Source organism: Macaca thibetana, chromosome 17 (genome assembly GCF_024542745.1).
Source record: "Macaca thibetana thibetana isolate TM-01 chromosome 17, ASM2454274v1, whole genome shotgun sequence".
Lineage (NCBI taxonomy): Eukaryota > Metazoa > Chordata > Mammalia > Primates > Cercopithecidae > Macaca > Macaca thibetana.
In genome coordinates, this window is record NC_065594.1 from 18,347,448 (window position 1) to 18,371,222 (window position 23,775).

At 39.7% G+C, this 23,775-nt stretch overlaps 1 protein-coding gene and 1 long non-coding RNA gene across 3 annotated transcripts in view; both read right to left on the reverse strand.

The window, feature by feature from the left end:
• LHFPL6 (LHFPL tetraspan subfamily member 6) overlaps positions 1-23,775 on the reverse strand; it is a 263,153-nt gene that overhangs the window by 237,877 nt on the left and 1,501 nt on the right. For both annotated transcript variants that reach the window (XM_050766146.1, XM_050766148.1), the window contains exon 2: positions 22,929-23,487. In XM_050766146.1, the coding sequence (XP_050622103.1) occupies positions 22,929-23,313 (385 nt within the window). In that variant the 5' untranslated portion in view covers positions 23,314-23,487. The remainder of the gene's footprint in view (positions 1-22,928; positions 23,488-23,775) is intronic.
• On the reverse strand, positions 13,581-14,304 carry LOC126940352 (uncharacterized). The gene is made up of 2 exons (XR_007720715.1): positions 13,944-14,304; positions 13,581-13,798 (listed from the first exon to the last, which is right to left on the reverse strand). It is a non-coding gene; the product is annotated as an uncharacterized LOC126940352 (long non-coding RNA).

Sequence of the window (23,775 nt, forward strand, 5' to 3'; positions counted from 1 at the left end):
CCGGTTCGCTTCTGCCCGGGTGTGCACGGTTTCTCCTTATGTCTCACTTCTAGTCACAGGACAGCCCTGGTGCAGACTATAGCCTGCTCCTGATCTTCAGATTGACTTTCAGCAGCTGAAGGATTACCTGTGCTGACACGTCTGATTAGAAATCACCAGTTTACTTTCAAATGCGAGGAGACCACAGAGGAGCCAACATTTACTTTCTATTCAGGTTTATGTACCTTGCAAGGAGCCCTAGCGGAGGTATCTCTTCCTTCTGCTTTATTACAATTCAATTTCACTTGTAAACGAAACCTACCCCAGGGCATTTCTTAAATGTGAAGGTTCCGCTTACCTCTTCCTGGGACCACTGGCTCTTTGGCAATTCCGTTTGGGTACTTGTTCCTATGTCTCCAAAAGTAAAGAGGAAATAAGCTCATTTTTCACTGGTCTAATTTAAAATCATTTTAACAGAGTTCATACAGACTAGATTTGGGTCAAAATGATTTACTAGTGCAGCACAGATAAAGTCAGTAAAAAATACCGGGGCCATGAATGAGAATAGATTGCTTAGGTTGGTAGAGTTTACTGCTTTAAATTTTGTGCTAAGAAAACTGGCGGAGGCTGACATCAAAGATGGTAAATTAAGCATTAGTTCCAATTTGTGGTGTGACAGGTACCAGTATTAAACAGTTGTTCTCCCTATTTCATTAGGAAGCCAAGAAGCAAAGCTTTCATACTATTAACTGGAAAAGAAAAAATAAAGTATGCTTACTTCACAAGCAAAAATAAAAACGGGAGTTCAAATCTCTGGGTTTTTTCTGCATTACAAAAGAGTGGCTTCATGATTTCCAACCCGTGTAGCTCCAGAGGGTCACACTTGCTCTGCTGTCATCATCTTGAAATTCTTAATAATTTTTTTTTTGAGACAGGGTCTCACTCCATTGCCCAGGCTGGAGTGCAGTGGTGTGATCATGGCTCACTGCAGCCTCGACTTCCTAGGTTCAAGTGATCCTCACAACTCGGCCTCCTGAGTAGCTAGGTCTACAGGTATGCACCATCACACCCAGCTAATTTAAAAACTTTTTTTTTTTAGAGACAATGTCTCATTACATTGCTCAGGCTCTTAATAATTTTTGAACAAGGAGCTCTGCATTTTCATTTTGCATTCAGTCTCCCAAATTGTATCACCAGTCCTGCATTAGATGTATGAACATTATTATTCTATTACCCTTACCTTCTTACCAATAGAATGTGTTTATTCATTCATTCATCCAGTGACCTAATTTGTTGAGACCTACTGTGTGCTAAAGATGCAAAACGCTCCAATAAGACAGATACACTCACTATCTTCACGGAGTTAAAAATGAAAAGAAAAAACAAAACAGTGAAAAATGATAACACTTAAGAAAAATACTTAAGTGCTAACGTGATCTTTAAAACTTGAACAAAAATGTCACTGGGCAGTTAAAAAGGTTACAGTATTCCTGGATTGAACACATACGCCTGATTTTGCTGCTCCTCCTAGTCTTCCAGAGCATCCGCCCCTTCTCTCCACCAGGCTACACGCTGAGTGAGAAAGCAGTGTTCCTCCAAGGAAAATTGAAGTAGCAAGTACTTGAGCGCCAATTGTACTCATTTCAGGAAATTGTTTTTCAAATTTGGAAAGGTTAGCATTTTAGAAAGGAACGTATGTGCTTCCAAGTACAAGTTAAAAGAATGAAACTCAGTGTGCACACACACTGAAGAGCTCCACTTGTCTCTAAGTATAAAGCTCTAAGCACCCCAGTGAGCAATTATCCCATTAGATGTATTTGGATCATCTATGAGAGGCAGTATGGTGTGATGGTCTTAATGAAACCACAATATCTGCATTAATTGGTGGCTTATGAGTGTCTTTCCAACAACTCATTTTTTTTTTTTTTTTTTAAAGACAGAGTCTCACTCTGTCACCCAGGCTAGAAATGCAGTGGCACCATCTTGGCTCGCGCAACCCCCACCTCTCAGGTTCAAGCGATTCTCCTGCCTCAGCCTCCCAAGTGTGAGACTAGCTACAGGTGCATGCCACCATGTCCAGCTAATATTTGTTTTGTTTTGTTTTGTTTTTAGCAGAGACAGAGTTTCACCACGTTGGCCAGGCTGGTCTCGAACTCCTGACCTCTAGCAATCTGCCCACCTTAGACACCCAAAGTGCTAGGATTACAGGCATGAGCCTGTAATCCCATGAGCCCAGCCCCAACAACTCAGTATTAATGCCATTTGATAATATTTTAAAATAGAAATGTCTGGTGGCACACAAACAAGCATGTCCTGGCAGCTTGCCAGAAAAGACATGTTATCCATCAACCAAGACTGAATTGAAGGGAAGTGTTCTCAGTACATTCACCACCTTTAAAATACACATAGGCAGCATGTCTCAACCCATATTACTAGACATTTCTCCTTTCCCTTTTCAGGAAAAGAGCAACCAAGTTAGTTGTTGTCTAAAGTAAATGGGTGAATCAATCATCATGGAGTGATAGGACGAAAGCACCCTACTAAAGACCCCTGACAAAAATGATTAAATCAGCATGAAGCAACAGCCGCAGACTACCTCACAGTAACATTTTCAACTCTTGGGCATTTCTGTGCTGTCTGTATGAGTGCAAGTGAAGTAGGAACAGATATAAGAAAATCATCTCCTGAAATTAACTTGACCAGAGATATTTACATTTAAACAGAATTTTATTTTAAGAATACAGTCATTGGCATCCAAGACAGAAAACTGCATAGAATCTGCATTGTGCCATGAGGTGTGAGAGTGATGGACACAAGTGACTTAGCCAAAGGAAGGAAGGAAATTTAACAGTGCAACACAGAGGGCACGGGGCAAGCATGTCATGAACCCCAAAATCAGTAAATTGCTCAGGTGAACACCTGAATTCAAAAGTTTCCAGAATAAGTTTCAACAAGTCATCATTCAAATGCATATAAAAATTGTGACAGGTAGAGGTTATGCTAAGAGGCCACAGTGGGGGGCCAGGGGAGCTGACAATCATCTATGGTAGACGGTGCTCTCCCAAATCCCCACCAAAAACATTGCTCATAAAGTTTCCCAGGAGCTCAGGAAAGAGAGGATTCCCTCCAGCTGGGCAATCAGAGGAGACTTCATGGAGAAGTCAACATTCAAACCAGGCCTTAAAAGGCAAATAGGTTTGGGGTCTGGGAAGAGAGAAGAGAAAGGTCAAGGGAACAGTGTTCAGCAAAGGCACAACGATGTTACTCTAATCTTATGGAACCTCTTGTGTAGCAAGTGCACAAGAAACATCAGAAGATTCAGTGTGGCTAAAGTAGAATAAACAAGATGGAGGTGACTGGATGGTAATACGTCCAGTAGCGCCTGGGGTAACACTGTAGGAGGTCTTCATCTTACAGGGAGCAGCCAGGGTATTTTGAGCATGAAAGGGCCATGCTCACAGCCAAGAGGATTACTCTGGCAGCAACATGAGGCTGCATAGGAGGGAGGCAGGCATGCCGGAAGGGAGCTCAGGCCAAGGACGGATACTCTCCACCCACCACAAGTCTTCCGAGCCATTTTAAAACAAATGTGATAGTGCTCCAGGACGCTAAACGAGAACAATATTTAATGCCAGAAGGCTTTTTAAATGGTCACCCAGCAGGGCATGACCCAGCAGGTCATGACTCTTGTAACGGCACGCTTCCATGACATATAGGTACATACTACATTAAGTAACTCTCTTATAGTAAATTCAAGACAATGAAATGTCTTGTCATTCTATCAGATTCAGCTTCTACTCTCAAAATAATTCAGTTTTACAGCACATTCTTCTGCCCCATTTCTGACATCAATTTTGAAATTTTTCTTTTTCTAATAATATACTTGTTACAGTTTTTAAAGAATTACACACAATCATCAAAGATATTATTATCTTTTTATTTTGCTCAATTCCCCCAAGGATCAGAAATGAAAGCTCCAAAACCCCTGAATTAAGCTCTAATCTTAGAAAATATCACTTCAACATACACCTGCAAATATCACTGGCAAGTTTCATTTTGTGAAGATAGAATAACGATCTGGCAATATAACATGATACTGAAGCTTGCTGTTGGTAGAATAACAATGGCATCTTTCTGAGGAAAAGAGTAGTGACCAAAGCAATGAATTTATAAACTCCTCAGGGTCACAGACCTGTAGTACATTTACTTCTTTTTTTTCCCATAGTACCTATCACAGTTTCAAGCACAAAGCTGCAGCAGAATCTTAAGATTAAATGAGAAAATGTATACAAACATTTCCTGTATATTATAACGTGCCATATTAAAAGTAGCTGGCATTAGTTGACTTAGCACTCTAAAGAACTAATTGTACTTTCAATTGATCTTGGTGGTTATACAAAAGAGATTAAAAATACAAATTTATGAGCAGGTAGTAATCAGGCTATAAACACATGAAAGCATATGGGAAGAGAGATGAGGAATTAAAGATGGGGTCTCACAGAAGGGACAGATGATATTTAAAATGCAATCAGAAGTAAGAAAACCCATTATGTGGTGACAGGTGTTAAAAAACACACACACACACACAAACCTGTCCAGACACTGAGAACATGCATAAGGATATCTGCATGGCATCCCAAATTATGATCTGTGGAGGTCAAATATACCTAGTAACACAGTATAATTACCAGGTCCTGAATACACCTACCAATAAGAATATTACAGCTTTGAAAATCAGCTAGCTAAGGAAATGCAATGGGAAAGCAACAGAAAACTAAAAGTAGATGAAAATAGAACGAAAGTCCTTTCTTTGTAGTTCTTCCTTTACAGTTCTTTATAATTATTTACTTTTCTTTCTTGGTCTGCTTCTGTTCATTACCTTATCCCCGGTATATCTAGAATGTTGCCTAGCACAGAGCAGGATTCAATAAATATTTATGTAACCAACTGTTAGTAATAGCTACCATTTATTGGGAATCTACTTTATCAGGCCTGATATTAAGTAACTTACATGTATTTAAATTTCACAAAAATTCAAAGAGTTAACGTAACTATTACAAAGGACAGGAGGCCAAGAGTCTGTAACTTGTCCAGAACCAGGAAGCTAATGTGTGGCAAAATTTAACCCTGTCTGTCCAGATCCTCTGTTTGTTTGCTTTGCACAACAACACATGGCCATAGAGTACTGTGAACACAAGAATAAAGGCAGTACTTCAAGACTTGCTAATACAAGAAAAAAGTACTAACACTTAATTTTACTTACAGACTCAAGGAAACAGTTTTTTCTGGAATCTGACTGCATGTAAAATCCTAAAGCATCCCACATGGGGGAAAAATGTTATTCTAATCTCATGCTGCAAGTAATGCTACAGAAACAACCTGCCAAACTCTACAAGCCTAACAAGCTAAATAAGGAAAGTATAGAGAAATGAAAATATTTCCCTGGTCCAATATTTTCCACCATCTTAGAACCCCATCAGAGTCAGATTTCCAGATCTGCCCTATCTGGACTGCAAGATGATTATGGTAAAACCACTCCACACAAAGTACAATTGTCTGAAATTACACTGAAGTCAAATGTACATCAAAAGGTGCCACACACGGAAGAAGAGCTCACTGCTGTGTAATTTAATGAAACCTACTGAGCACCAAGGGCACAGACAGCCAAATTGAATTTTAAATGGTTCCTACCAGGAGGCTATAATCAGGATAGCCACCAGTGGGTGGATGAGATAAATGAACTGACTTTCTTCCACCAGGCGATCAAAATAGAATACCATCTTTATGCATGAGACCAAAAAAAAAAAAAAAAAAAAAAAAAAAAGAAGAAGAAGAAGAAGAAATTAAAATATTCAGCTTTCACATCTCTCTCTTTTTTTTTTTTTTTTTTTTTTTTAACTACATGGTCACTTCTAGATTCTGCTTTCCCCCAAGGCATCTTTTGTTAATGAACATCGCAATTTTTTCCTACTTTGATTTTTATTGCAATCTATTCCAGACCAAAAACAAACCAAAAAAATAGTGCTATTCCTATAAAGTACAAACTTCTCCATCATCCTGGTCCACCGGCATAGTAACTGTTAAGCAGCTGGCACTATCTGAGGGGAGGCTTACAATTAATGATTAAAGTAGACACAGTTAGGAGCTTGCCTTTCAACCAGTAGAGTCAAATGTAAAAGAAAATGTCAAGATTCAAAAGCCATGTGTTTTGAAGAGTAAATGAAGTAGTATTTACTCACATGAAGGTTTTCAAAACACTATTTTTATAAATCTATGTATTTTACCCTGATCTTTCTCATGAGATCTATGCCCAGCGTTTCCAACTCTCCACTTCGCCTTCCACCTTAAAGTTCCTACAGAACTTGAACCGAAAGCTGTCCAGAACTCAACTCATCCCCTTGCTTCCTAAATCATGCCTCCTGTAGACATATCAGTCTCCAAAAGCAGCGGCCTCATTCTAGGAGGCACACGGACTTGAAAATAGAGAGCTGCTACTGATGCATAATCTCACATGACAATCAGTTGCCAAGTCACATCGACTGCATTTCTCATCCCATCTCACATCTCGCTCTTTCTGTCTTACATGTCCCAGAGTCCAGGGTCTCATTCTGCAGATCACTAAGAAAAGGGTGACAAGACCCAACCGTGTGAACTGCAGTCCAGTGAGAATTGTATCAAGCTAGGGGATTTGGAGGGTAAGGTCATTAAGGAAATCAATGCAGAGCCAACGCTATAAAGCAGGATAGGGGAGAGGATGGAAATTTAATGATCATGTGGCTGCCACAGCTAACCCCAACCAATGGGAAGGCATTTCACAATGCAAGAATTTAATCAGTAGCAAAATATTCAAGAGATCTGAATGTACCCCCTGCTTGGCACTTTTGGCAGAGTGTGGTTTTAATGGCAACGCTGAAGATTGAGGAGAAAGGATTCAGGGGCTGCAACTGAGTTTGCCTAAGGCAGACAGATGACCTTTTTCCATAGCTTACCCAATATGCATATCTTACGGGATCTTGAGGATATCAAACAAACAGCAATCATCTTAGCAGCTGCATCATTTGTCTGTACAATTCCACACACCAGATTTTGAGCCTCCTGAAGACAGACATTGTCATATTTAAGTCATTATTCAACACAAGGCCTAGCATCTGCCATTCTGCAAAGTAGAAACTGGATCAATAGCTTCAAAATTGAACTGGGTTAAAAGTATATATACAACAGCTTTTCAAGGAGGTCATATTATATTAAGTCTCAGGCAGAGAGCAAATTATTATTGCATTCTCTGCCAGGCACTTTGGTAGGCTCTGGAAATAGTGTGGTGATTAAAACAGACCTCTGACCTAGGGGAGTTACAATCAGAGAAGAAAGACATTATATACCTAATGGCAAAAATTAAGTTATCACAAGCATAAAATATTTTATGAAGAAAATGTACAGGATGCCAAATTCTTTTTTTTTTTTTTTTTTTTTTTTTTTTTAAGACAGGGTCCTGCTCTGTCACCCAGACTACAGTGCAGTGGCACAATTTCAGCTCATTGCAACCTCTGCCTCCCAGGCTCAACTGATCCTCCCACCTCAGCTCCCTGAGTAGCTGGGACCGCAGGCACATGCCACCACACCCGGATAATTTTTATGTATTTTTTGTAGAAGCAGGGTTTTGTCATATTGCCTAGGCTGGTCTTGAACTCCCGGGCTCAAGCAATTCACTGGTCTCAGCCTTCCAAAGTGCTAGGATTAAAGGTGTGAGCTATCACATATGGCTGGGTGCAAAATTCTAACAGTTGTATCTCCTAATCAAATACCTAGACACCAGAGTTAACTTACACATTCAAACAATACGTAGAGAAATTCCATAATGACATTTTCTCTTTCCAAATTACAATAATGGTTACCTCTGCCTCACAAGGACTAGTGTAAGTGAAAGAATCCAGGTGTCTTCCAGCCAACAAACCCTCAAGTTAACTCTCCCATGGTTTGCCTAAATGAACAAACTTCTCATGCAAGCAAGTATAGGGATAAACAGCACCTCCTGGTTCATACCTCTTTACCTCTTCATTGGCTTTTGATCTCATAAATATCCTGAACCAATCCTCAACACAAGTCCTTCTGGCCACTGCCTCCCTCTCCAGCTTCGTCTGACCCATCCTTCCTCATGTCCTCTGGTCTAGCGTGCCTGCAAGGCAACTTGCTCCCTCACACCCAAGCGTCTTGTCTTGTCCCTGCTGTTCCCTCCCTGAGAGGCTCCCTCCCCTCCTCCTCCATGTCAGGCCTCAACTCAAGCCTGACTTCCTCAGGAATGTCTTCCTTGGCATCCATCTAGGTCATACCTGCCTGTGACATATCTTCTCTTTCTAACGTTTATATTGTCTGCAATTATACTTTCATTTTGGGGAGAATTTGATTAATGTTGGTCTCTCTTACTAGATTTAGATTCTTAGTAGGCAAGAACCAGACTTTTCTGAGCAGCATTCTATCTCCAGGGCCTAGAGCAGAGCCTGATACACAGTAAGCACCTAAAATACATTTGTTGAATAAGTGAATAAAAACAAAGAACCAATGGCCGGGCATGGTGGCTCACACCTGGAATCTCAGCACTTTGGGAGGCCGAGGCAGGCATTTCACCTGAGGTTGGGAGTTCGAGACCAGCCCTGACGAACATGGAGAAATCCCGTCTCTACTAAAAGTACAAAAATTAGCCGGGCATGGTAGCACATGCCTGTAATCCCAGCTACTCGGGAGGCTGAGGCAGGAGAATCACTTGAACCCGGGAGGCAGAGGTTGTGGTGAGCCAAGATCGCGTCATTGCACTCCAGCCTGGGCAACAACAGTGAAACTCCATCTCAAAATATATATATATATACACACACACACACACACACACATATACATATATATACACACACACGTATATATGTATATATGTGTGTGTGTATGTGTGTGTATATATATATACACATTAATTTTTTCTTTGTTTTTATATCTAATGTATACCAGGGTAACTTCCTTTAAGACTAGAGTTAACATTCTTCTTTAGAGTAATGTTATGGTAAGTAATTCTTACGTAGACATGACTATAGAGTCTATAAAGGAACAACCTTAATGTCTAGGATTATAATTTTCCCTTTAGATTGGGTAATGCAAACCCAAGTAAGAAAGGCAAAACAACAACAAAAACAACATTCCAACATACACTAAACTGCAGACAATAATAACTCCATTGTAGTTCCCTTCTAGACATGAAGAGAACGTGGAAAATCTCATACTTCTACCCAAAACAACTGTGCACTCACCGCCAGGAAGAGGAAATAATACAAGGAGCTTGGATTGTTATGGGGAGCCAAGTTTTGCCAAGAGTGAGAAGTCTCTGGTGACTCTGGCCATGTACCTAGGTTCCCACTTTCCAGCCACACACATGTTGAAATGACACAGTCCTGTAAGGAGTCCCCTGCTTTATGTGTGTGCCCAACTGCACCCCACACCACCCCAATACACCCACATGGAAGGTGCATTAGTGGATCACTGAGAGGGCAAACAGGATAATCTCATCATAAGATGGCATTAGGGGTATATGCTTTTAATACAGCTTCTGGAGCTTGAGGGAATATACAGAAACATCTAGGAAATCCATGCCTCATACATAGTGAGTCTTGCTAAGGAGCACAATATCAAATGAGGATTACGTTTTATCACAGAATCATAACATTTTCCAGCTTACAGGCACATTGCTTTTCCCAAAAATGTAATATGGCAAATATATGAGAACTATAAATTACACTAGATTGACAAGAGTACATTTTGTGTGTCATGGCCTTCAATGCAATTGGCTCTTGGGACATACCATGAGTATTAACTCATAGACAACAATCAAGGGATAGATAGTTTATTTGCTATACTTTAATATATAGCTGTAACACAACTAACATAAGCCGTGAAAGCAAATCTATTAGGTCTCCAGACTTAAAAGATCAATTTACTACAGGTAACTGACAGCAATTTTCAATGGTAAACAGGTTGATAAATAACATTCATTTATTTCTTTATAAGTAAAATATAGGTATAATTTAAAATGTCAAATTGTTGATCGAGCTGTTTCTGTACCTCACTTCCATTTCTGTCTGTAAATGCTCCCTGCCCACCTGTTTGCCCAATGGGACTCTCCGAGCCTCCTTTGGTTCTGAGGGCTACCTGATTGGAGAATCATTCTTTGCTCAAATAAGCTATTAAATTCCATTTGTCAAAAGTTTTTCTTTTCATAGTATTATGTATCATGTGTTATGAGACATCCTTCTTGGGCAAAAAGGAAGCCACTAACAGCTATTGCAGGATGCTTAACCTAATAAAAGTTAGGACATTTTAACTTTAGCTATGATTAAAATCTACTAGATTTTTCTCAAAAAAATATATGGGGCACTCTCACCCCATACCTTGTAGTAAATCTGTTTCCATTCCCTGAACTCCCATCAGATCTCTAGACTAATAAAATAACACTAGATCCATTAAAACATGGAGGGAAAAAAGAAAATGTCAAATTGTTTATGAAAATGAGACGTATAAAATCACTCTTACATCCAATTATTTTGTGTGTGTGTGTACATATATACTGCTCCTCGCTGCTATATATAATATCTATATATATCATAGTATTTCCTGCATTTTTAGGAAGAAAAAAAGAATGTCTTTTTGTGTGAAGCAGTGGAGTTCGGAGACACTGTCAGCTGCTTTAATTGTCATCAATATGCCCCTTTTAAGCCCCCAGCTGTGCTGGACAGTTAGTAACACGTGCTTACATGCAGACTAATGTGCAAATGATTCTGAAGTCAGCGATATGCACACTGTAAAGCTGTATAAGTCACATCTACATACCGTGGTAACAACAATATCTACTACTTTAAAAAATAACCCACTGAAAGCCAAAACAGTTGTAATTTATTGTATTTTCTTTCCCCCTTTTTGTTAACTTTTGAGGAACTAGAAAGAAAAAAGAAAATGCTGGCTACTTATATAAACAGAGATATAAAATTACTGAGATATTCATTCATTCATCTATTCATCTAAAAATATGCATTGTGACAGCAGAGCTTGACTCTACTTCAGAAATTTCAAAATCCTTTTCTCTCTATTCCCACAGCTTCACTGAGATTCTCACCATTGCTGGCCGACATTGCTATAACAGGCCTGTAACTGCCTTTCCTGTTTTTAATGTTCCCCAAACCAATCTCTGCTCCTCACTGCTACTAGATATATAGTTCCTAAGTCCGTTGCACCCATAGCCTCTCAAAAGCTTCAATTTAGTTAAATACAGAATCCTCAACTTAGGGCCAGGCACGGTGGCTCACGCCTGTAATCCTAGCACTTTGGGAGGCCGAGGCAGGTGGATCACCTGAGGCCAGGAGTTCAAGACCAGCCTGGCCAGCATAGCGAAACCCTGTCTCTTCCAAAAATACAAAAATTAGCCAGGCGTGGTGGCGTGCACCTGTAATCCCAGCTACTCAGGAGGCTGCATCAGGAGAATTGCTTGAACCCAGGTGGCAGAGGTTGCAGTGAGCCGAGATCGTACCACCTCACTCCAGCCTGGGCAACAAGAGTGAAACTCTGTCTCAAAAAAAAAAAAAAAAAAAAAAAAAGAATCCTCAGCTTGGAACATAAATAGGGGCCTTCATAACTTGACTGCATCTGTCCTGTCCACGTTAGTCCCTGTCACATCACTCTCACCCCATACCTTGTCGTAAATCCATTACCATTCCCTGAACTCCCATCAGATCTCTTTACAATTCCTTGGCTTTAAGGATTTGATGTTCCCCTGTCTGCAGGTTGAAGAGGCTGTCTGCTCACCAGACCCAGGTCAACTAGCGCCTCTGCTACGACACCTTCCCAGACACAATGTCACTCCTGCCCTGCACACCCGCAGCATTTTGTTCATACTCCAGTGGATCCTGGACATTCCTAGATTAAACATCTGTGATTTTGATCTAGTCACCAAAAATCCTAAAAGGTCATAGCAGGACACAATCCTCCACACTGCCTTGGCGACAGTATGAATTTGAATTATGTATTGCGTTTCACCCAGGGTCCAGCCAGGGAAGCCGAAATCATCCTAGATATTTCAAACACAGAGAATGTTGTACAAGAAATTGGTTCTACAGATGATGGAAGAGCTAAAAGGCCAAACAGGAGCTAAAGAGGCAACCCAGAAAGTAGCATCAACAGAAAACTATTGCTGTCCATTAGATAGGAGTGATATTGACATAAGATGGCACTACTAGTGATGAGAGGACTGGGCTGCCTGACCAGGGGAGGATCATGTCGTGATTTTCTGATGAGAGCTGGGACCAGGAAGGGCAGGGCTTTCTAGGAGGAGAGAACCATGCCCACAAAACTGTGCAAGGAAAAGCAAGAGAAGGAGAAATACCCTGGATTCTTCCAGTCTCCTTTTGTCTTCCAAAAGTGCCTCCCACTGGCCGGATGTCCAGGTGCCAGATGCTAAGGCTTCCAGGAAACGTGGTCCTTGTGATTTACAACCAAGCAGGGAAAGGGCGCGATGGAAAATGAGTGGCACACAGTGTGTGAGCCTGCTGAGCCCCTCACGTGGCTGCAGAGTGAGCCTCACCAGTTGATCACTGTCTGAGCAAAACACAGCAGTGCGTGTGTTACATATCATGAGTCCTTGTATTGTAATTATACCTCGCACGTTGGTTTCCTCTATAAGACCGTGAGCTCAGCAACAGCAGGAACCCAATTTTTACCCCAACACATAGCACATTATTTGACATACAGTGGGTGCTCGATAAGTAAATGCCCTTAACCACCAGTCCCCAGGATTTACAACATTCTTTAACTTGGTATTTCCCAAAGTTTATTCTGTTGACCATTAATTCAAAGAGACGTTAATGCATATTACAAGTAAATAGGACCCTGACATTCCCAAAGAAGTTTGTGAAACAAAGGGTTAAATAAACTTAAGCTGATTTGTTTATTGCAGAATTATTCGGAGTCTTTAAAATGTGCTTGAAGAGAGAACTGTAGTATGATACAGCATTGTTTCAACATACATGACAACTAAACACTTTTTCCAAAGAGCTAACATTATGCAGGAACCTCAGTTCTAAGGGGATATTGCTTAAATATCTTCACATTGGTGGCATTATTTCCTTTTATCTTTGAAATATTCCCATGAGGTACAGAAGAATAAGGTCACACCTTGAAGATACAAGTGTCACTAATAAATAATTAAAATTAAAGAACACATCAAGTATTAATTGGATATGTAAGGTGTCATTTACTATTCTAGTCACTGCAGGGCTAGAATAAAAATATAAGTCATAGTTCCTACCCTATTTGAAGAGATAAGAAAAACAGAGAACCATAAAATGAAACTTTTTTTATCTGACAATATTTTTATACATGCTTTAGTACATCAAGATACCTACCTGGTGCTGTTTGATTATTAAAACTCTGAGACCCATGGAGGGGAATTATTTACTGAAGTGATAAGCAGGTCAGCTCTGGAGCTTACGATTTCAATTTCATGAATTATAAGAGCAAATCACTAACTGGAATGACATCTACCAGATAAATTGTTTTTTTGTTTGTTTGTTTGTTTGTTTGTTTGAGATAGTCTTACTCTGTTGACCAGGCTGGAGTGCAGTAGCCCCATCTCGGCTCACTGCAACCTCTGCCTCCCGGGTTCAAGCGATTCTTCTGCCTCAGCCTCCTGAGTGGCCGAGATTACAGGCGCGTGCCACCACACCTGGCTAATTTTTGTATTTTTAGTAAAGATGGGGTTTCACCACGTTGCTCAGGCTGGTCTCGAACTCCTGACCTCACGATCTGCCCACCTCAGCCTCCCAAAGTGCTGGGATTCATTACAGATGTAAGTCACCATGCCCAGCCCAGATTTTGCTAGATTGCCAATAATAACAATATTAATGACAAGAACTGGGCAAGGCTGGTCTCGAACTCCTGACCTCATGATCTGCCCACCTCGGCCTCCCAAAGTGCTGGGATTCATTACAGATGTAAGTCATCATGCCCAGCCCAGATTTTGCTAGATCGCCAATAATAACAATATTAATGACAAGAACTGGACAATGTTGTATCCAACCCCATGAGCCTCTAAAAATGACCATTTAAAAATCTCTGAGAAAGTCATGGACTTTTTTTTATTATGATATAGCTAAAACTTCCATTTGTTTCTATATTTTATTGATCCAGATCGATAAAGTAGGACATTATCCTTCATTTTTAAAGAGAGACACAAAGCCTCTGGTTTTGTTATCTAAGAAATATGTCCTTTGGAATTAATATTATCATTTACCTTCATAAAGGATTATTTTTTTTTTTTTTTTTTTTTTTTTTGAGACGGAGTCTTGCTCTGTCGCCCAGGCTGGAGTGCAGTGGCCAGATCTCCGCTCACTGCAAGCTCCGCCTCCCGGGTTCACGCCATTCTCCTGCCTCAGCCTCCCGAGTAGCTGGGACTACAGGCGCCTGCCACCTCGCCCGGCTAGTTTTTTGTATTTTTTTAGTAGAGAGGGGGTTTCACCGTGTTAGCCAGGATGGTCTTGATCTCCTGACCTCGTGATCCGCCCGTCTCGGCCTCCCAAAGTGCTGGGATTACAGGCTTGAGCCACCGCGCCCGGCCCATAAAGGATTATTACAAAGGCTTCCAACAATGGGTGTCTACACCAGAAAATTTAGCCAGCACGTGATCATCTGTTAAATAATTTTTAAAAGACAGTATGCTTGCTTTGGTCAGATATTTTGGCATTCTCCCCAAATGGCCTCTCTATTACATATTACATTATTAATATTAACCTGTAATGTAATTTTTGAATATTGGCAAAAAGTGGCTATATTGTAAGTATTTCTGTCATACCAGAAGCACAAACTGAGGGCCAAAGAGACAATAAGAATATTCCCTTATGTTGAGACTTATTCACGGTGAACAAAAATTCTGAATTCTAAATATAATATAAAATAGAAGTTTAATCAGCACTTTTAATATTGTGGTGATAGTATTCACAGCCTAGTCAGTAACTAATGGGATAACTTTGGTTTTCATGCTCTAAAATTCAGTGTTCTCATCTGTTAAAAAAAAAATTAATCACCTGCTTCACTGAGGTGAAATGAAAACTGAATATGTTCCACAGCTCAAAGGTCCCTTCAGGGTGCAGGACCCAAATAAATTAGGTAAATATTGAATCCTATATTCCCGCCCATTTTATCTGGGAGATTGGCAATATGCATCAACACACCAAAAGCTCCGTGAAGTTCTGCTGCTATGAACCTATTAACTTTCCAAAACCAAGGGCTTCTCAAATCTACTTGTCCCTAAAACTGTTTTACTTTTTCCTGATAGCACCTATTGGTACACCCAGGAATTAATGTTCCTCAGAATTCACTTAAGGCTGATACTTCAAGGGAGCAACAAGATCAATTCTTGTGACATCTAAGAATAAAAGTTTTGAGTTTGTTGCTTTTATTCTTTCTGATTATAACCAACACCCACACAGTAAGACACCCTTGCCAACCTGGAGAGTTCAAATACAGAGTGTATAACAGTGATGACTTTGTGTGGAGTGAAAATTGTATGCATCTCATCATACTTACATAGAATGATGTAAGTATCATTGATATGTAAGTATATGATACATAGAATGATGTAAAGATCTCTTGAGTGTGGTTTTTGAGTTCTTTCTATGGAAATGGTTATGAATTTACATTCCTCAGTTGGTTTCCTTTGTGACTAACAATTTGTTTTCACAAGATAGGTCAACAATTTGCATTTCACTCTGTTAGTGAGGCTAACTGATCCACACTGACCATGGCCTCAGGGGTGTCTGGCTATGGCTGTGTTTGCTGGTGGAAATTAAGGGAAGTAACTTAAAAATCAAACAACACTCTTAGAAAGACTCTACTCTGCCTAAAGTAAATGGAGAACTGAACCATGTCAAAAATAAATAATTCTAGCAAAAAAGTGTTGCATAGCTGCTAATAAGTCCAAGTATAATGGAAAACTCTATATCCCACTATTTTAAGACTTACTATGATTATTATTTTTACTTCAAAAATACAAAGTTAAAAAGTAAAACACAGTAACTCAAAACAGGGAAAAGCTGATAAATTTGGCAAAAAAGAAATTAGATCTGAGCCCACTCTAACAGAACATGTAGCAGCAACATCACATTGTTGCAGGATGAAGGAGGAAAAATACAGCATTGGGAATGATGGTGGGGTTTGCACTTTGTACCTGGAGTCATGCATCAAAATACAGTCCTCATCTAAGTATAGCATGGAAAACATTTCATTCTTTTTTATGAGTGTATATACAAGGCTAACCATCACCTAAGGTCAGCAAGCAATATAAAAGCAAAACCAACAATAAACGCATCTGTTCCTACACCAATTCTTATGTTCTGCAGCTCAAATCACATCACCCCCAAAATGACCACTAAAGAGGTAATGATGATTCATTCTAAGCTTAACAGTGGTGTAAGTCTACAACCCAATACTAGTACAATATGGAGTTTTAGGCAAATAAAAGTGGTTTGTGTTTCTCCAAATATGGTTTGTGGACCATCTGTGTCTAAAACACCTGGGGAGTTTGTTCAAAGTGCTCCCTGGGCCCCACCCAGACCTTCCCAGCAGTCTCTCTGGGGTTAGGCCTTGAACTCTTTACATAGAATAATCTCTCTGGTGAGTTTTAAGCCTACTAGAAAGCTAAAAGAATATTGTATTGAGGCTGGGTGCATTGGCTGACGCCTGTCATTCCAGCACTTTGGGAGACTGAGGCGGGCAGATCACCTAAAGTCAGGAGTTCAAGACCAGCCTGGCCAACAAGGTGAAACCCTGTCTCTACTAAAAATACAAAAATTAACCAGGCATGGTGGCAGGCACCTATAATCCCAGCTACTCGGGAGGCCAAGGCAGGAGAATCGCTTGAACCCAGGAGAGCAGAGGTTGCAGTGAGCCAAGATCATGCCATTGCACTCCAGCCTGGACGACAAGAGCAAAACTCCGTCTCAAACAACAACAACAACAACAAAAAGAATACTGCATTGAATCCTGATATGGAGAACTTAGAAACCTCATAGGAAAGCATCAAAACAATAAAAATCTTTCTCATGTTAAGGCTTAGAAAACACGTTTTTTTAGAAAAAAAAACAAACGTAAAAAACGAAACTGGTGACCATGACAATTTGGAAACATAATTTAAAAACATCATTAGATACAAACATTAAAATTTTGTGTTCTCTATATTATAAAAGATTTATTAATTCCTCAACATCCTTGCTTTTAACAAATCCTGAGCTTAGAGTACATGCTCTCTGTGGTGCTCATTGTCAGCTGCCTGCAGTGTATCTTCCTTTCTTTCCTTTTATTTTTATTTATTTATTTATTTTTTTTTTTGAGACAGAGTCTTGCTCTGACACCCAGGCTGCAGTGGCGAAATCTTGGCTAACTGCAACCTCGGCCTCCTGGGTTCAAGCGATTTTTATGCCTCAAACCTCCAGATTAGCTGGAACTACAGGCACGTGCCCCCACATCTCACTAATTTTCATATTTTTAGTGGAGCCAGGGTTTCGTCATGTTGGGCAGGCTGGTCTCCAGCTCCTGGCCTCAGGTGATCCGCCTGCCTTGGCCTCCCAAAGTGCCGGGATTATAGGCGTGAGCCACTGCACCTGGTGTGCATCTCCCTTTCACTCTTTCCTGGCTGGCAAAGCCCCACTCCCACTGTTTCACCATGTAGGCCTCCATCTCAAGCTTGCTCCTTTATATTATCAGTGTTCGTGGTTGTGACGAAAGGCATGGTCTGTGGCCCTAGAAAAGTATGTCCACTGAGCAAGAGTTTATCATCTTCTTCCTCAAAGATGCTGAAGACCAGGAGATCTTTTCATTGGTTAAAGCTGATTTAAGTGCCATTCTACCTTGCTGGAGAAATTCAGAAGCACTGGCTCCTAGGGTACCCTTCTGGCCTAATCATTCTATATTTCCAAGATGTACACGACTGTACAGAGTTGGCCAAGGGCTGTCCAGGACCATCCCTATGGTCTATAGTATGGTATTCGTATCTTTCAATTAACAATTTCTTACTGAAAATCCACTGCATGCAAACTTCAGAAATTGTATGAAGGTCTCATTTTGAATTCTTCATATATAAAATCTTGTGTCTGGTATAAGAAAATGATAAATAAAAGGAAATGCTATGTATAATACATATATTGTAACATATATATGTATGTATGTATATATATAACATGTATTAAGAGAGAATTCCATACAATTTGTTGTGACAAGAACTAAGAGAAATGGAACAAGAATGTGCTAAATCAGTACCAAACTACAGAGGTAGACCCCCTTTGTAGTTCAATTTTAGAGAGGTTTATAGCAGATTATGACACAACGACACTTTAACTCAGTTCTGAAAGTAAGCCATCTACCAGAAATCTCATTTTCTTAAATAGGAAATGGTTAACTTAGAACCTGGTTTTCAAGGTGTGGTGTCTGAACCAGCAGCAGCAGCATCACCTGAGAACGTGTTAGACACGCAAACTATCAGGTACCCCACCAAATCTACTGATTTAGAAATTCTGCAATCTGTGTTTTAAAAGGTCCCGCAGGTGATTCTGATGCATACTAGAGTTTAAAATCTGCTGGCTTAAAACTCAAGACAATTCACCTGGACCTTCTATCATAGGTTAGAGTGAGCCAAATAAAACAAGAGTAGTTATTATCGTAATCTATAAGGCATCATTAAAAAAAAAAAGTCCTCTGCCTGCTTCCCCAAGTGGCCTAAGAAGTCCCTACATTTCTTTAAATTAGAGCAACTGTTTTCAGTTAAGACACGGTCACAGAAAGCCACTATGCCAAATAATATGCCAACACTCATTATTTAGCTTATTACTCAGCTGTCACGTGGCAGAGAGTTTGGCTATAAAGAAAAGCATAACATAGCATGTCAAGCAAGGGAAGGAGAGTCCCAAGCAATCTCGCTCAAGCCATGAAAGACAGGCCCAGGTGGAACTCTACAGTACGGAGACTCTGAAAAGGTAATGATACTTTCAGAACACAGAGCAAGGGATGCTCAAAGAAATATTCTGATATCATCACCGTCTTCAGTGGCACTTAACTATCAATTAGTTGAGATGATCTCCTCCGGCTTCTTAGAACAAAACAGTGTCTAAGCTGGAAAGGTAATGGTTTGCTGCTGGTTAGCACTCCACACGCATTTCATATGTATATACGACTAACGATCAAACTAAACGTGGAATAATATAAATCTGGGACTCTCTTTGGTACTTCCTCATTACTGCACCAGCAGTTTCTTAAGATGAAATGTACACATTCAGATTCTGACATTTGCAAGCACCACCTGACAGAACTTATAAATACACTTAATATGTCTTTACAATGTTCTTACGTGTATCATTTACAGGGCATGTAAATCTTACTAATAGGTGCACCAAAAAGTCTGATATTAATTTTTTTAAATTCTGTTAAAGTCCCTAATGACTAAAACAGTATTTGAAAGCACAAAATTTTATATTCACCAATCAAAAACATTAAAGCCTCTATTTTCTCCTAGCATCCTTACCACACTATATACATGGTAACATTTTTATTTTATGTTGTATTTCCCACAGCCTTTCTACATGCCTTTTAAAAACTCAGTTGAGGGTAACTCAACCCACACTGGTTCTTTAAAGTTAGGACATAAACATACCTTATAATATGAAATGGAGATGGTGGCAATTCAAGTTTCTGTACAGATTACCACAGGAAAAGTGATAGTCATTGACTCCTTGAGGTATTCCTACTATAGATAAAAAAATATCCAGGTATGGCAGCCCCATTTTACATTGCTCTATCAGTTGACAGCTGACATTTTAACCTCTAACCAACCATAGCAAGAATATTCAGAATTAAGTTTGACATTTTGTCCTTTAACTTGTTCCAAAGCACTGCAGGGGTTTTACTGCCTGATGTTAGACCATATGTGCAAACTCTAGACACAGCAGGCGGGGTTAAGCAGGATGCCTCTGTATTTTGCCATTCTCCTGCTTCCTGTTGTTTTTGGAGCAGCCTAACTTTAGCTAAACATAACCCTCCTGGGCATATCATTTTTAGCAGGAGAATCTGCCTCATAGCAAAGTTCCCTGTATGTTGATTACATTTCTGAAACATGGCAGTCTATGAGATTGATAGAACTCACTGGTTTGGCATCCTGCCGAGTCTTTATGAAACCCAACTCATCGTAGGAAAAATTGATTAAAATAAAATTACTTATTGCATAAGTTTTCATGAATAAAAACCCAAACTATTATGAAAAACCTACCTAGGGAATTCTTTTCGAAGTTTTTTTTTTTTTTTTTTTTTTTTTTGTCATCTAGTCTCCCATTAAGTAACAGTAATAAACAGGGATTCTTTAAAACCTTTTCCATGTTTCAAGTTATTTTTTTATTCTAAATTTACTGTTATCTTTGGCAATGGGTATGTTTACTTGTACCCTTGAGAGGTGAGATTCTGTAAAACCCTCTTAGATTTTACATCCAGAATTATTTTTGCCTGTATAAGAAATACTTTCGAGAAATGAGAGAATACCAGCTTCTACTAACACATTTTGTTGTTGTTGTTGTTTTGAGACAGAGTCTCACTCTGTCACCCAGGCTGGAGTGCAGTGGCACGATCTTGGCTTACTGCAAGCTCCGCCTCCCAGGTTCACACCATTCTCCTGCCTCAGCCTCCCAAATAGCTGGGACTACAGGCACTGCCACCACACCCAGCTAATTTTTTTGTATTTTTAGTAGAGACGGGGTTTCACCATGTTAGCCAGGATGGTCTCGATCTCCCGACCTCATGTTCTGCCCATCTCAGCCTCCCAAAGTGCTGGGATTACAGGCGTGAGCCACCGCGCCAGGCCAGCTGCTACTAACAAATTATACTCTTAGCTTAATGTCAGTAATTCCCACCAAGCCAAAGTTCATGAAAAGTACACACAAAGAAAAAAACATGGTTCTTTAAAAATATATATAATTTCCCCAATTGTCTGTCCCCTTTGGTATTCTGTAAAGTAGAACACTTAGCTCTATATAATTCAAAAAAAATCTATACATAGCTTAGAGAGGGAACCATAAATCTCATGGGTCTCAGATTCACTTCCTGTTGCCTTCCTTCATTACATGTTTAAAGATAATCAATAAAAACTGATTTCTCTTTGTAAGCATTTTCCTGTTCTGCCAGAAATAATAGCAGGCCCTGCCCTAAAATGAAGGAAAAATGGAAAGTAATATTTACCATAAGAGGAGAAATGAAACTGCCTAAGCGTTTTTCCTGAGCCAAGTGAAACACAAACAGCAGACCAAGTTTATTCTTACAGAAAAAAATTTTAAATACTCCTGGCATTAATTCTATTCTTAATAGAATTAAATTTGAAATACTTAATTTTAAATACTCTTGGCATTAATTCTATTCTTAAAATCTATTCTTAAAATTGGTAAGTTTTCAAACTCTGAATTTACATTTCCACTTTCCACGGCAACTTCTTCAGGTTTCCTAATAGTTTTAACAACATGCCTGTGTAAATATACATATCACATGCAAGACTTTTGTCAGTGTTAAACATTGAAGATGTAAAGAGAGGACAGGTAGGTAGGTCCCCCACACTGCCTCCAGGGAGGGACTAAGATGCAAAACCAATGGGAAAAAAAAAAATGAGAACAAAGTTACATTAGTAAGGAAAGAATGGACAGTTCTATCTCCCTTCAAAACAAAACTTTCTATCTCATTTCAAAACACAAAACTTTGCCATTTGCATTTGCAGCACAAGAATTAAACATTACTTAAAATGTTACTTGAAAGTTTTATATTAAATAATCTGAAATAATCCATTGGGGTTCTCTAATACGGGGAGACTATCTCACAACTATTCATTTTTAATTTGTTTTTCTTCTTCGGGATTCTTCACAAAAGACTGTAAGAGAACACCAAATGGCAGAGTAACAGACCTTTACTTTGTAATGAAGTTCCAAATACATTGTATAAGTTTTCCAGGCTTCCTTTTTCCCTTCACTCTGCACTATCTATGGAGGTTGTCGTATTTCACCAGGGTTGACTGTAAATCAGACAAGTTCAGCCAGTCAGGTTGAAGAATGGAGGTGAAAAGCACAGTGGAAAATACATAAAGTACAATTAAAACCATATGACCAGAGATATTGAAGCAATACTTGCTGGAGGAAATCCAAGTAAAAATCAAACCTCTTCTGGCGTTAGTGAAACTATCCAGTCCGTCTGGGACAAGCACACATCGTTTGCTAAATATCCCTTTTCTTTTTTTCCACAGCAAGAGCACCCAGGAAAGTCAAGACCTAACAAGGTAATTAAGTGGATCGCTATCTCTGTAGAATAGTTAAGTTCATAGTTGTTATATAAAACTGATCTCTCATTTAAAATAGTTAACATTTATTTAGAAATAGAGTTTGAGATTGGGCAAGAGTAAATTTTGCATCCACCAAAGTGTATTAGAGGTTCATGATAACAATGTTGGATCAAAAACCTTTTCCACTTTTCTGTGAAATCTTTACCTCTAAAGACCTGAGGATTCCATGAAGACAAAGATAATCTAACTGCCTATTGTTTAACATAAAGAACAAGAAGATATAAAATCCAAACTGTCTCCCCTACTACACTGCAAACAACCTAGATGTTACTGTTTCACATAGGTGGCACTTAGCAGGCCACTGATGTATACATACAGAAATGAAGAACTCTTGAAGCTGTAAAGCAATTCTGACAATAATCTTGACTTTGGCAACTTACCATCAAAGCCATTCCAAATCTATTTCTCTTGTGCATTCCAGGTGTCATTTATAATAATCTCAGTAGACAACTGAAATATAATTTTTAATACTGCTTTGGGATTCCAGTAAACAACTCAAGCTCAGCAAGTCACTTACCCCCAAGAAACTGAATTCCTCCAGCCACTCTTCCCACTGTCCTGGAGATGAGGTCGGAAACACAGCAACCCATGAGGGCAGTGAGTGCCACCAGGAGGAGGAGGCCACAACCCAGGCCGGTCACTATGGTGCAGATCCTCCACTCTGCGCTGGGGATGCCTTGGAAGGAAGCATAGCGCCCACATTCCTCCACCATCACCATCATCTGCCGACTCTCATCATGCACAGGATATGAGCACCTCCGGAAGGTACCGAAGGACACAGGCTTGCCCAGCTGTGATCCCCAGAGCCAGTAAGGCATAAAGAACCCGACGCAGGAGGTGGCAGCACAAAGAAAAGAGAGCAAAGCCCAGATTACTCCAGTACAAGTCAGGCTGGATGCCATCTTTCACCAGATAGGGCAATGAGGACCCCAAGTAAGTGTCCAGGGACTGCAGGAGCGAATGAAGACGTGAAATCACCAGGGACCCACAGATAATCCACAGTTCTGTAATGCAGAATGGATCTTCAATCTTACTGGGCATCAGCTTTCCATCCTCTGTACTAAGGATGATGGTCCCTGGTAAAACAACAGGAAACATTAAAAATGAAAGGCATTAAAAGAAGTGACAACACTGTTTCAGCTAGTCTACAATTTTCAATTAATAAACATTCAGACTTGCCTCAACCCTCTAAAAGTGGGAAGAACTAATTCTCTCTATGAGCTTCTCCATAACTTGATTTTTGTCAAACCAGCTCAAAGCTTTTTCATGTCTTTATCTCCTATAAATGTTTCCAAATTAACTCTGACAGCTATTTACTTAAAGAAACGCCTGATTTGTATTTGACAGGCCAATGAATTCATTCT